We start from the raw sequence: 14921 nt of genomic DNA, 5'->3' as shown, positions 1-14921 counted from the left end.
AACCGCTAAGCCATCTCTCCAGCCCTATTTTTTCTTTTTTTATTGTTTATTTTTATTTATTTGACAAAGAAAGAAGGAGAGAGAGAGAGAGAGAGATGGAGGGAGAATGGGCATGCCAGGGCCTCTACCCACTACAAACGAACTCCAGATGCATGCACCCCTTTGTGCATCTGGCTGACGTGGGCCCTGGGGAATCAAACCTGGGTCCTTTGGCTTCTCAGGCAAACACCCCAACTGCTAAGCCATCCTTCTAACCCCACTGCTGTATTTTTACTGTGTGCTTTCCCCCCATTTTCAAACAGGCGCAGATTTTATAACAATTCTGGAGAGCGATGCTTCTAAGCCCTACATGGGTAACAACGACCTAACCATGTGGCTGGGAGAGAAGTTGGGTTTTTACACAGATTTTGGTCCAAGCACAAGGGATCACACTTGGGGGTGAGTAGACCCAGGGAAACGAGTCCTGATCCTAGTCCCGAGAGAGGAAGCAGCGTGCGCTTGGGGCGGGAAGTTACCACGTCCTTGTCCGGCGGCGGTGGCACTGATACTACGCATATTCACTGATTTTGTTTTTGTGTTTCTGTGTGTGTGGCATGTCGGCATATGTGCCATGCATGTGGGTGCATATGTCACGGAGGTTGATGTTGGGTGTCTTCCCTAATCAAGTGCTGCCTCATTTACTAAGACAGGGTTGCCCACTTGAACCCAGAGCTTGTTGATGGGGTTAGTTCTGACCAGTCGGCTTGTCCCAGGGACCTTGTGCCAGCCTCCGGAGTGCTTGAATTACAGACAGCCTGCTATGCCTGCCTGGCATTTATGCAGGTGCTGAGACTCTAAACTCTGGTTCTCCAACTTCCACAGCAAGCACTTGATCCATTCCTCAGCCAGCATATTCCCTATTTTTTTTTTAAATTTTTGTTCTTATTTATTTATTTATTTATTTGAGAGTGACAGGGAGAGAAAGAGAGAGAGAGAGAGAGAGAGAGAGAGAGAGAGAGAGAGAACGAGAGTGGGCATGCCAGGGCCCCTGCAAACGAACTCCAGACATGCGTCCCCTTATGCATCTGGCTTACGTGGGTCCTGGGGAACTGAACCTGGGTCCCTTGGCTTTGCAGGCAAATACCTTAACCACTAAGCCATCTCTCCAGCCCTAAAATTTTTTTAAATTTATTTGACAGAGAGAGGCAGTTAGAGAGAATGGGCACAGCAGAGCCTCTAGCCACTGCAAATGAACTCCAGACGCATGCGCCGCCATGTGCATCTGGTTTATGTAGGTACTGGAGATTCAAACCTGGGTCCTTAGGCTTCGTAGGCAAAGGCCTTAACCACTAAGCCATCTCTTCAGACCAATATTCCCATATATATATTATTAGTTATGTACACAGTGTGTATACAACCACATTGGTACCATCATTAGCTTCCTCTTCCCTTCCACAGGGATCCTCTTTGTTGGGGAATATGGGTCGTGCATTGTGGGCTTAGCCATCAGTCATGGCTAAGAGGCAATGTCTCTGTGCATAGTGTCCCAATTTGCGGCTCTAACAATCTTTCCGCCCCCTCTTCCGTGAACTTCCCTGAGCCATGTAGGGTTCATTTTAGGTCTACTAGTGACGAGGTCTTGGGAGCGTCTGTGTCTCTGGATCTCTGGTTTGGTAGGAGCTGGGTGTTCTCTGGGTCTGTCTCCTTCGCCCTGTACTGGAAATGGCTCCCTGGTGCTGGAGGTCAGTTCTTCACCATGATAAGTACTTCAAGGCAGAAGCTGAGGTTCCAGCACCAGGCCCGTGTGACCGGCTGCTGTCCCCAAGGAGATTTTTTTTTTTTTTTTTTTTTTCCGAGGTAGGGTCTTACTCCAGCCAAGGCTGACCTGGAATTCACTATGGAGTCTCAGGTGGCCTCGAACTCATGGCGATCCTCCTACCTCTGCCTCCCGAGTGCTGGGATTAAAGGCGTGCACCACCATGCCCGGCCCAAGGAGCTTTTATGCTAGTGGAAAAGGGCATGAAAGCAGTGGGCCCTCCATGTCCTTGTTGTAGAAATTTCTGGAAAGAGCACTCCAATACCAGTATGAGAGAAAGTAGAGGACTTTATCACCCTGGGGACCAAAGATCCTGAGGCCGCCCTCCAAAGAAGCTCTGACCCTGAGCTGAGATTTTATTTCCATTTTATAGTTTTCATAGCCAAGGAGAGGGGTAAGTGAACAAACAAGACGTGGCAATTTGATCCTCGGGCTCTTTGTTCATGGATTCATCCGTCTTGGGATTGAAAATATTTGAAAAGAGATTTTTAGCAAGTTCCAAAGAGCAAAACTTGAACTGGCCCCTCACGAAGCACGGTGCTGAAACCGTGTGTGAGGTGATGCGCAGGCATCGCATTAGGTGCTGAAAGGCATCTGGACATAATGTAAAGTGCTCAGGAGGACACGTGTGGGTCATATGTAAACAGGACATGGTTTTGTACGAGGTTTAAAGCATTGACAGGTTTTGGTGTTTGTGGGGCATCCTGGAAGCAGTCCTCTGAAGATACTGAGGTACAACTGGAAAGTATGTCAATTTGAGACTGTGATAACAAGCCTCTGAGATTGAAAGCATGGAGAGTGGAAAGGAGATAGATGGTGGTTGTCATAGCTTCATGTTGCTGGGATGAGCCACCAAACCAGGTACAAGTTATGGGAGGAAGGGATTTATTGAAGCCTACGGATCCAGAGGAAGTTCCATGATGACGGAAGAAACCGCACAGGTGCACACAGAGAGAAATCCCATCACGAGCGCCACAAGCAAGCCCACTCCAGGAACCCACCCCCCCCTTCCTGGCCAGAGCTCAAGCACCCTGCACAGTTTAGGCTGGAATCCAGATCCGCCCCCATTAACACCTTAGGGCTGAACTCTAGGATCCGCCCCCAGTGACACTTCCTGCAGCCAGGCGGCTGGAGATCTAGAAGCTTTCATGAACTCCCAACTCTATTGGGGGATATCCATTCCAGCTACCACAGTGGTCCCCCAAGGAAGTCAGCGGTAGGAGTCTCTCTGAAGATGTTATGATAAGGGGGGGCTGGCACCCCCAGGAAGAGCCGAGAGAGCAGCTAGAGTAGAAGGCAGGTGGGATAGAGCTTGGGGTGCTCGCAGTACAGAGGCTCCCCTGGGTGGGGGGCGCTGGTAAGTCACGAAGCCTGGGGAGGACACCTGACCACCACAGAGAGCTCTTACCCAGTTGTGATGAGACGCCAGCAGAGAATATTCAAGATCGACTTAATCTGTTTTAGGATTTGGTAGATCAGTGAGAGCTAGAAATAGGTGACAAGATAGGGACAGTCACAGAGGAGACGGATGACTGTGGGGACAGTGGAGATGGAGAGAAGAAGGTGAAGTCAAGAACAATTTTGGGGCAGAGCCTTAAGGCAGAGGCCTTGCAAGCCTTTCTCAGGCTTAATGACTTCCCAGAGTCTCTGGAACTTTCTTCCTTTACTGTTGCAGTCCGGTTCGCATTGCTGGTAGAAATCACCCAACAAGAGTAGCTTCTGGGAAAAAGAGGTTTATTTTGGCTTACAGGCTCGAGGGGAAGCTCCACGATGGCAGGGGAAAACGATGGCATGAGCAGAGGGTGGACATCACCCCCTGGCCAACATAAGATGGACCACAGCAACAGGAGGGTGTGCCAAACACTGGCATGGGGAAACCGGCTATAAAGCCCATAAGCCCGCCCCCAACAATACACTCCCTCCAGGAGGCATTAATTCCCAAATATCCATCAGCTGGGAACCTAGTATTCAGAACACCTAAGTTTATGGGGGACACCTGAATCAAACCACCACATTCCGCCCCTGGCCCCCATAAAGTGATATCCATACTGATGTGAAATACAATGCATTCAGTCTGACTTTAAAAGTCCCCATAGTTTTTTATCAATTCCAGTGATGTTCATATATCCCCATAGTTCAAGATCTTTTAACTGAGCCGTAATACCAAAAAAAATAACCTCCAAAAAACCCATAATGGCACAGAATAAATATTCACACTGCAAAAGATGGCACTGGGCATAGCAAAGAAACATTCAACTAATACCAGATTTAAAACAACCAGGGCAAACATCAAACCCTGTAGCTTCAAGTCCAGCAACTCTAGCCAGTGACAAATCTTCAAGTCCGATAAATCTAACCAGCAACAAGTCTCTGGCATTCCAATTCCGCCCCTCCAGCTAGGCTACTCACAGACCTGGAAAACTTCATCGGGGCCAGCAGCTCTCCTTGGCAGCCATCTCATGGTCCCGGCATCTCCACTGGGTCTCCACTGCAAGCCACGGTTCATCCTCATGGCCCCATGGAGTCTCTATGCAGGCAACCAGCAAACCCGCTTCACACTGCCCATGGCCATTTCCAAAACACAAGACCGTGTTGCAAACTCAATGACCCTCTTTTCAGCATTTCTTATACTCCACGATACCAGGTAGGTGCCAATTTGTTAATCCAGGGGGGAATAAAGCAGACTTTGAAGAACAGGACTCCTTGAGCACTGAGGCCCCTTCAAAAGAGTCTACATTATTCTTGTTGCCCCAGCACAGGTCAGCTGGCCCAGTCTCAAAGGTTGTAATCTCTCAGTTGCAGCTGAACGGGCAACAGTTCACCCAAAGATTTTTCTTTTTGTGCCATATCCCTGTGCTCACACCAGTTCATTTCTACGCAAAGCAACCCTGCACAACTTCTCAGGACATGGGCACAAGAGCAAGCTTCTCACACAAACTGCTAGCCCAGTTCAAGCACAGCTCTTTCTCACCCTCATAAGCCAAACCTCACAGTCTATAGTTCTGACCAGAATAGTCCATCGAGCTGTACTTACAGCACTGCAAGGCATCTCTAGGCCAAGCTTTCAACTCCTTCCACATTCCTCTTGAAAATCAGCTCCAAAAGGCCGAAGCCACACAGTCAGGTGTCTAGCAGCAACCCCACTCCTCGGTACCACTTTACTGTTGCAGTCCGGTTCGCATTGCTGGTAGAAATCACCCAACAAGAGTAGCTTCTGGGAAAAAGAGATTTATTTTGGCTTACAGGCTCGAGGGGAAGCTTCACGATGGCAGGGGAAAACGATGGCCTGAGCAGAGAGTGGACATCACCCCCTGGCCAACATAAGATGGACCACAGCAACAGAAGGGTGTGCCAAACACTGGCATGGGGAAACTGGCTATAAAGCCCATAAGCCCACCCCCAACAATACACTCCCTCCAGGAGGTGTTAATTCCCAAATCTCCATCAGCTGGGAACCTAGTATTCAGAACACCTAAGTTTATGGGGGACACCTGAATCAAACCACCACATCCACCCTCTCCCCCACAGGAAGGCATGTTTCAGTTTCTCCTTCCTCTCTTCAAAGCTGAGGAATCTGCTGCCATAACACAGGACTTAACTGCCGGGCTTGGGCGTCAGGGATGGAGAAGTGTTGGGTTTGCACTGGAAAGCCTGTGAGGGGCTATTTCCCTTAATGAGATGGGAGTCCCCAGGACAGCTAAGTGTGACATGCTCCAGGACACTCAAGTGATGTCGAATCTAGAGCCTGGAGGGCCAAGCAGGCCGGGATAGGACGGGCGGGAGACAGACGTGCAGGCAGGCGTCCAGAGGACTTGTGAGGACTCCATGGAGGAAGCGCGGAGCGTGGCACGCGTGCAGAGAGGGGCGCAGAGCTCTGAGCTCAGTGTCACCTCATTTGCAGCTCTGGCTCCGAGTGACGCGGACCACCCGTGTCCGTGGACCAGCCTGTAGTTGCTAATTTTGTAAGTCTGTTCCTTTGCGACCTCAGAGGCCAGATACCATCCCCTAGGTGCTGATGGATGATAGAGTCGGGTGTGCAGAGGTGTTGCCAGAGGGGCGATGCAAGCGAAATGGGTTCTGCGTTTTATCCGCGCTGCCCATCTCGCGTCCTCGCAGCCCGACGTGCTAGATGGTCAGATTCGATAAGCCCAAAACTGATGCTGGCCCGCCGCGCCTTCTCGTTGGCCCGCAGGATAATGGTGCTGTCCAGGTACCCCATTGTGAAGTCGGAGCATCACCTCCTGCCGTCGCCAGAGGGCGAGATTGCGCCGGCCATCACCCTGACGGTGAACATCTCTGACAACCTGGTGGATTTTGTCGTGACACACTTTGGAAATCACGAGTGGGTTTCTTCGATTTCTTTTTATTTAATAGCATATAATCTCCATGAAATCGTGGTAGCATATTACTTTGATTTCTGTGAAATATCCCCTTCTTGCTTTCTGCTCTTTTTTAACCTCTCAAGTGATTTTTCCTTGTGTTGTTGCCTGTGGTAACAAAAAGACTTAAAAAAATTTTTTTTTTCATTTTTATTTATTTGAGAGTGACAGAGAGGGGGGGGGGAGTGGCCTCCAACCACTGCACACAAACTCCAAACGCGTGCACCCCCTGTGCATTTGGCTAACATGGGTCCTGGGGAATCAAGCCTTGAACCAGGGTCCTTAGGCTTCATAGACAAGAGCTTGACCGCTAAGCCATCTCTCCAGCCCACAATCATACTTTTAAAATATTTTTTCCATACATTTTAAATTATTTATTTATTTATTTATTTTTTGAGGCAGGGTCTCACTGTAGCCTAGGCTGACCTGGAATTCACTATGTAGTCTCAGAGTGACCTTGAACTCACAGCGATCCTCCTACCTCTGCCTCCCGAGTGCTGGGATTAAAGGTGTGCACCACCACACCTGGCTTTTAAAATATTTTTTAAAAATATTTTTATTTATTTGAGAGAGAGAGAGATACAGAAATAGGCAGGTGGGGGGGGTGGGGAGAGAGAATGGACGCACCAGGGCCTCCAGCCACTGCAAACAAACTCCAGACACATGCGCCCCCTTGTGCATCTGGCTTACATGGGTACTGGGGAATCGAAACTGGGTCCTTTGGCTTTGCAGGCAAACTCCCTAACCACTAAGCCATCTCTCCAGCCCCTTTTAAAATATTTTTAATTATTTATTTATTTGATAGAGAAAGAGGGAGAAATAGAGAGATTGGAATGGGCACACCAGGGCCTCCCACTGCTGCAAACGAACTCCAGATGCATGCACCCCCTTGTGCATCTGGCTTACATGGGTCCTGGGGAATCAAACCTGAGTCTTTTGGCTTTGCAGGCAAATGCCTTAACCGCTAAGCCATCCCTCCAGCCCTCAGACTTTAGAGATAGTATCGTGAGGAGCCTTCTGCAAGTGCGTGGCTGTGTTTTTCATCTTCAGTCTGTAGAGTGCTCATAGCTCCTTTTTACAGATAAAGGTATTAGGTGGAGGTGATGTACCCACTGCACACATGGGCATGCTAATGCATCCCTAGACAGTACCTGGAACAAATGTCACCAAACCTCCCTGCCTGGGCACAACCTGCCCTTTGCAGTTCTTTTTCTGTTGGGAAGAAGGATGGAAAAATACCTTGTCTGAAAGATGACAGATTCAAAGGAGAAGAGAGAGAAAGGGGGCTGGAGAGAGATGGCTTAGCAGTTAAGCGCTTGCCTGTGAAGCCTAAGGACCCCAGTTCGAGGCTCGGTTCCCCAGGTCCCACGTTAGCCAGATGCACAAGGGGGCGCATGCGTCTGGAGTTCGTTTGCAGAGGCTGGAAGCCCTGGTGCGCCCATTCTCTCTCTCTCCCTCTATCTGTCTTTCTCTCTGTGTCTGTCACTCTCAAATAACTAAATAAAAAATTGGGCTGGAGAGATGGCTTAGTGGTTAAGCGCTTGCCTGTGAAGCCTAAGGACCCCGGTTCGAGGCTCGGTTCCCCAGGTCCCACGTTAGCCAGATGCACAAGGGGGCGCACGCGTCTGGAGTTCGTTTGCAGAGGCTGGAAGCCCTGGCACGCCCATTCTCTCTCTCTCCCTCTATCTGTCTTTCTGTATCTGTCGCTCTCAAATAAAAATAAATAAAAAATTTAAAAAAAATAACGAAATAAAAAATTTTAAAAAATTATTAAAAAAAAAAAAAAGAGAGAGAAAGGGTTGGAGCCTCTCCGTTTTCAGTTAATTCCTCTAAGCATAGTTAGTTGGACAAGTCCTCCTGATGGTTAAGGGTGGAGAGAGGCCAATGATGACATCCAAAGCCAGTCCTTCCACCTGGAAGAGCAAAGAAAGTATTCAGCCCTTGAGGACCACAGTAATGACCAGCGACAGTCCCAAGTTCCTCACGGACCCATGGTAAACATGTCAATAATATGTTGTAATGACAAACCAGCCAATGGTAGCATAGAGTTTATAGTTCATATGCTACCATGCTAAACCATTGTCACTTAAAGCCTAGGGCCAGAGTGCTAATGTGCAATAACACAGACCCTGCCCACATTAATGACGCAAAAGGCCATAGAACTATAAACCGGCAAAGCACCAGGAAAACAACGGTGTTGGTTTCACGTGGACTAAACCAGTTTGCCCACTGCCCTAATGGCTGTGGTTACATCACTTTTTCTTAAGCCAGGAAGAATCTGTGATTGTGCACTTGAGTGATTTCTCAAATAGGTCAGAGTGTTAGAAATATAAACCAGTCATCCAGACATGATTAGCATTTACTGCTCACCATCAGGCTCTTGCTTGCCTCCTTAGAAAGAAACGAGTGGAGAGGACAGAAGCCAGGGACAGTCCATATGTTTTTCAAAAGCTGTTTGGAGCATTGCCTCTATTTCTCCAAGTAATTTCCATGAAGCGCTGACAGGCACCCAAGATCCATCTAGACAAGTGTATGTTGCTCTTGAATTGGGTCCATCTTCTTTGAAAAATAAAGATATTTGGACTGGAGAGATGGCTTAGCAGTTAAGGCACTTGCCTGCAAAGCCAGAGGACCCAGGTTCGATTCCCCAGGACCCACATAAGCCAGGTGCACAAGGTAGCACATGTGTCTGGAGTTCATTTGCAGTGGCTGGAGGCCCTGGTGTGCCCATTCTCTCCCTCTCTCTCTCTCTCTCTCTCTCTCTCAAATAAATAATAAAAGTAAAATATTTTAAAAAGAAAGGAGACTTTAAAAAAGATATTTTATTCATTTTCTTATGCAAGAGAGAAAGACAGAGAGGAAGTGAGAGAAAGAGAGTGGGCACGCCAGGGCCTTTAGCCACTGCAGACAAACTCCAGATGCAAGTGCCACCTTGTGCATCTGGCTTATGTGGGTACTGGGAAACTGAACCTGGGCCCTTAGGCTTTGCAGACAAGTGCCTTAACCACTGAGCCATCTCTTCAGCCCATGGGTTCACCTTTTAAAAAGATAGATGCTTTCATGTTTAAAGACTGCAAGGTGTGATGCTAAGAAACAGCCAATCCTATGCCTTCCTATTTTCTTTTGCTTCCTCCCTTCTCCTTAGCTACCTCCCCTCCCTTCTCCAAAAGAAATTAAAGACTAAATCTAAACAGAAGAGAAGATTCAAAGACAGGCTTGGAGGTATGCTTGGATGAGGGAAGGATTGGCTTTTGTAATGTCCTATAAAAATATCATATCCTTGGGGATGGAGAGATGGCTTAGTGGTTAAGGCGCTTGCCTGTGAAGCCTAAGGACCCATGTTCCAGTCCCCAGATCCCACAGAAGCACAAGGTGACGTGTGCACAAGGTTGCACATGCGCACAAGGTGGTGCACGTGTCTGGAGTCCAGTTACAGTGGGTGGAGGCCCTAGCACGCCAGTTCTCTCTTGCTCTCTTACTTTTGCTCTTGCTCTCTGGCATTAAAAGAAAAATCAAAATTTAAAAAAAATCATACACTCAAGTTCTCTAGTTACACTCTTCCCTTACTTTCTATCTTTTCATTTGATTGAATAATATAAAATATAATCGTAGCAATAGCTTTCACTTTTTTTTTTTTTTTTTTTTTTTGGTTTTTTGAGGTGGGGTCTCACTCTTGGCCAGGCTGACCTGGAATTCACTATGGAGTCTCAGGGTGGCCTCGAACTCACAGTGATCCTCCTCTGTCTCCCAAGTGCTGGGATTAAAGGTGTGCACCACCACACCTGGAAATACATTTCACTTTTTGAGGACATATAACTCCAAAGAGAGAAGCAGTGAGATTTAATGGATAGGAACATGGGGTTCCTGGCCCTAGAATCAGTCTGGCTTGAATCCTAAATTAGTACTGTGATCTATCCCTCACCCAGTTAACTATGTTGAAACAGTTTCCTTATCTGTAAGTTATATAAAAAAATATATAATGTAGTTCATAAGATTCTTGAGAAAAAATAACATAGGATGTATTAGTTTAGATAAGCTACATGACTGTAGTAGGCGTCCCATTAACACAGGCTACTGCTAAACCCAGCCAGACAACCCTAAGTACGAGGTACATTGGGGAGCTTAAAAAAGAATGTATTGCTGGCGTGGTGGAGCACGCCTTTAATCTCAGCACTTGGGAGGCAGAGGTAGGAGGATGGCCGTGAGTTTGAGGCCACTTTGAGACTACATAGTGAATTCCAGGTCAGCCTGTGCTAGAGTGAGACCATACCTTGAAAAAAAAAAAAAAGAATGTATTTATCCGACAGGAATAGTCTTTGTCCTTAGTGATATGACTCTTGTTGGTTCTTAGAAAGTCTGTCCATGAACAGTAGCATCCCAACAAATGACAGGCTAATTAAAACCTCAATTTGTGGAGCCGTCATTTTGCATGCCACTTGCCTGATCCTACAATAGTCAACATAAGTGAATAAATATTTAGAGAGTTCATTTTCTGGTGACTGTGTGAAAATCCTATTAGGAATGAATTACAGAATGCTTGCACATGTTATTAGCTAATACAACAAGGACGCTCAATTTAATTTACTAACTACAAGAATATCGCTTTTAAACCTAAGGCGTATTGAGTAGCAATAATTCTTTTTTAAAAAATTATTTATGGGAGAGAGAAAAGAGGCACGCCAGGACCTCTAGCCACGACAAATGAACTCCAGACGCATGTGCCACTTTGTGCACCTGGCTTACATGGGTCCTGGGGAATCAAACCTGGGTCCTTAGGCTTTGCAGGCAAGTGCCTTAACCACTAAGTCATCCCTCCAGCTCACTAATAGCATTTCTCAAAAGTCATTTAGGTAAATGAATACCATAACTGAAAAACTGGTATTGTTTTAGGTCTTTAACTGAGCTATCAGGTAGTCAACAATTTGCATCATCTACATAGAGACACCAGTACAGAGCCTGCTGCTTGGAGACTTTATGCCCCTTTTGGCTCACTGTCCTCATACCTTGTCATTTGTGGGGATCTTTAGTTAGTTAAGTGTCACTTTTATCTGCAACAGGTGAAGTCCATAGTAGTCTCTAGTGCCTACAGAGAGATGCAGAATGGATTTGGGCATGGGAAACAGAAAATAATCATGGTGAGACACTTAGCCTCACTTAAAAACAGAGTGATGGGCCGGGGAGATGGCTTAGCAGTGAAGGCACTTGCCTGTGAAGCCTAAGGACCTATGTTCAACTCTCCAGGCTTCATGTAGGCAAGACGCACAAGGTGATATAGGTGCTCAAGGTCACACATGTTCTCAAGGTATCGCATGCATCTGGAGTCCAGTTGTAGTGGCTGGAGGTCCTAGAGTGCCAATTCTCTCTCTCTCATTAAAAAACAAAAACAGAAGTAACAATGGAGTGCTGACCTATTGTGAGAATTTGCTACCTAATTGTTTAACCCATGTTGGTTTTCCCTTTCTGCTTCATGAGATGAATTTCAAAAGCAGCTGGCTATTTCCACACCTTTCTTCAACTCGGTCCTGTCTTCAGAGCCTCGTTCAGTGGGGCTTCTCCAGTTTCGGCTGTTAGTGATCTCCTTCTAGCTTTTTCCGTAACCCTTTCCTTAACTGACTTGTTAGTTTCTGGTGGACATAGATCCCCAAGTTAGTCTACCCTCTGTTCACCCTCAGAGCCGTTCTTCACTCTTCCTCTTGGCTCTGCATTGTAGGGAGTCGCATTTCCCAAAGTCCCTAGCCTTCTGGCTCCTGGGTGGATTTAGCCAATGGGAGGCTCAAGGGTGGAAGGCAGAAAAGCCAGGATGTTTCTCGTCCTGCGTCTGGCGACCCTGGCAGTGGCTAAGTCTCTTCTGTGGCTGCAGCTCTGCTTTGGCTGGTCTCCAGCGCCTCCACAGACACCCCTTCAATATTTCGTCTCCCTCCAACCAGTGCTGGCTTCTAAACTCCTTATTACCACCTCTGCTTGTCCATCTTTGGGCTGTTGCTAGCTTTTGTTCCCATCACCCAAGCAGCTGAGTTCTTACATGAACTTCATTTTGTTTGAAACCCTTGAAGTGTTTTGCCTTTTTTGCCTGGATCTTTTTTTTTTTAATTTTAATTTTATTTTTTTTTTAATTTTATTTATTTATTTGAGAGAGACAGACAGAGAGAGAAAGAGGAGATAGAGAGAGAGAATGGGCACACCAGGGTCTCCAGCCACTGCAAACGAACTCCAGACGCGTGCGCCCCCTTGTGCATCTGGCTAACGTGGGACCTGGGGAACCGAGCCTCGAACCGGGGTCCTTAGGCTTCACAGGCAAGCGCTTAACCGCTAAGCCATCTCTCCAGCCCTCTTGCCTGGATCTTGTAAACTATCCTGTCCTATTCTACCCCTTCCCCCCAGACTAATTGTCAACTCCTCAAAACTTGCCTACTTATCTGTTCTCTGTCTACAGTGACTAGTGTAATCAAAGCAACATTTCTGGCCAGTGTTTGGGTAGGAGAAGAGCGGAAGTGGGATTTCAGCAAGCGTTCAGTCAAGGGAAGTAGGTAGGCAACTGTTACTATAGCAGTTCACCCTCTCATTGGTGGGACAAGTCTCTCCACCAGAAATCAGCTTATGGGAAGGAAGGGTTTATTTCAAGCTCCCCAGTTTTGAAGGGAGGCTCCAACACCAGCCAGCTCACAATGTTACGTGTCTGCAGCAGGGAGGGAACAGCAAGAGTGAGCTAGCGCTGACCTTCCAGTGAGCCAAGGTCTACGCCTAGAGACACACCTCCCCCAGCAAGGCTCCACCTCCCAGAGGCTCCAATGGCTGGGAACTAAGCTGGAAACTTAACCGCAAAATTACATTCAAAATCACCACCCCAGTTCCATAAGTCTGGGGTATTCTATAAGTGTTAGGACTCCCCTTCTTACCCCTGAATCTTTTGACTACTAGTTCACAAGCTTTAATAGTGATGAGCAGGTCTCACGTTACTGCCACACTGTTTTCTTTCATGGATGTAGTTATTTATTTATTTATATATATATATATTTTTGTTCATTTTTATTTATTTGAGAGTGACAGAGAGAGAGGGAGAGAAAGAGGCAGAGAGAGAGAGAGGGAGAGAGAGAGAGAATGGGCGCGCCAGGGCTTCCAGCCTCTGCAAACGAACTCCAGACGCGTGCGCCCCCTTGTGCATCTGGCTAACGTGGGACCTGGGGAACCGAGCCTCGAACCGGGGTCCTTAGGCTTCACAGGCAAGCGCTTAACCGCTAAGCCATCTCTCCAGCCCATAGTTACTTTTTTCACAATGTTAGGACTGAAAGCATATGTGAGGCAAGGGCTCCACCACTGCACCGTGTCCCCAGACGTGCCACGATTTCTTCCAATGAAAGGTTGAACAAATTTCTGTATTTACAATTGATGTTTTAAAATATTTTATTTATGTGTTAGAGAGAAAGAGGAAAATATATATGTATGTATGTATAGATATGGAGGGGGAGAATGGGTGTTCCAGGGACTTCAGCCTAGAAAATTGGACCTGAGTCCTTTGGCTTTGCAGGCAAGTGCCTTAATTGCAAAGCCATCTCTCTATACCTACAATTGATATTTATTTATTTTTTGCGGAGGGTGGCAAGCCCAATAGACTGGCCTTTTATGTGTGTACGTGAGAGAGAGAGAGAGAGAGAGAGAGAGAGAGAGAGAGAGAGAGAGAGAGACAGAGAGACAGAGAGGCAAAGAAAGAGAGGGAGACTGAGAGAATTGGCGTGCCAGGGTCTCCAACCTCTGCAATTGAACTCCAGTTGCGTGAGCCACTTTGTGCGCATGGGCGACCTTGCACGCTTGCATCCCCTTGTGCGTATGGCTTACGTTGGATATGGACAGTTGGAACATGGGTCTTAAGAATTCGCAGGCGGGCTGGAGAGATGGCTTAGCGGTTAAGCGCTTGCCTGTGAAGCCTAAGGACCCCGGTTCGAGGCTCGGTTCCCCAGGTCCCACGTTAGCCAGATGCACAAGGGGGCGCACGCGTCTGGAGTTCGTTTGCAGAGGCTGGAAGCCCTGGCGCGCCCACTCTCTCTCTCTCTCCCTCTATCTGTCTTTCTCTCTGTGTCTGTTGCTCTCAAATAAATAAATAAAAATGAACAAAAAAAAAAATTAAAAAAAAAAAAAAAGAATTCGCAGGCAAGCGCCTTAACTGCTAAGCCATCTCTCCAGCTCCTACAATTGATATTTAAAAAGAAAACTTCATCCCAAATGATCTGTGAAGTCCTTATTTTATTTTATTTTTAATGTAACAGTGTGCAGCCTGTTCAGCAGTATTGTATCTATCCTTGCCCATGGCATGGATGTACCCAAAGAGGAAATGATCTGGGGTTGTACCCTGATTCAGTGTGTTCTTTCACAACTCAGTTACCTATTTTAAGAAGTTGTTTGGCAAATAAAATAAAGAGGCAAATTTTTAAAAAAATGTTTTCAGAGACGACCTTGACAGGAAGCTGCAGGCTATTGCTGTTTCAAAACTACTGAAAAATTGCTCCAATCAAGTGATATTTCTGGGATATATCACATCAGCACCTGGCTCCCGAGATTATCTACAGCTCACAGAACATGGCAATGTGAAGGTAATGTAATTTCGGCAGGAACTGATTTATTAATTAAAATGCCTCTCTGTGTCTTTCATGCCTAAAACAAAACAAAAACAAAAAAATCCAGTCTGATAACTTACTTTGTTTTCTATTATTGCTGCAAAGAAAACCATCACCGGGCTGCAGAGATGGCTTAGC

At 46.8% G+C, this 14921-nt stretch overlaps 1 protein-coding gene across 1 annotated transcript in view; it reads left to right on the top strand.

The window, feature by feature from the left end:
• The window catches only part of Cwh43 (cell wall biogenesis 43 C-terminal homolog), a 71201-nt gene that overhangs the window by 35378 nt on the left and 20902 nt on the right, over nt 1-14921 (top strand). The window contains exons 9-11 of the mRNA XM_045161239.1: nt 303-438; nt 5988-6137; nt 14615-14759. Coding sequence (XP_045017174.1) covers nt 303-438; nt 5988-6137; nt 14615-14759 — 431 coding nt within the window. The remainder of the gene's footprint in view (nt 1-302; nt 439-5987; nt 6138-14614; nt 14760-14921) is intronic.

This window comes from Jaculus jaculus, chromosome 11, assembly GCF_020740685.1.
Source record: "Jaculus jaculus isolate mJacJac1 chromosome 11, mJacJac1.mat.Y.cur, whole genome shotgun sequence".
Lineage (NCBI taxonomy): Eukaryota > Metazoa > Chordata > Mammalia > Rodentia > Dipodidae > Jaculus > Jaculus jaculus.
This window is presented reverse-complemented; position numbering and strand designations above follow the sequence as displayed.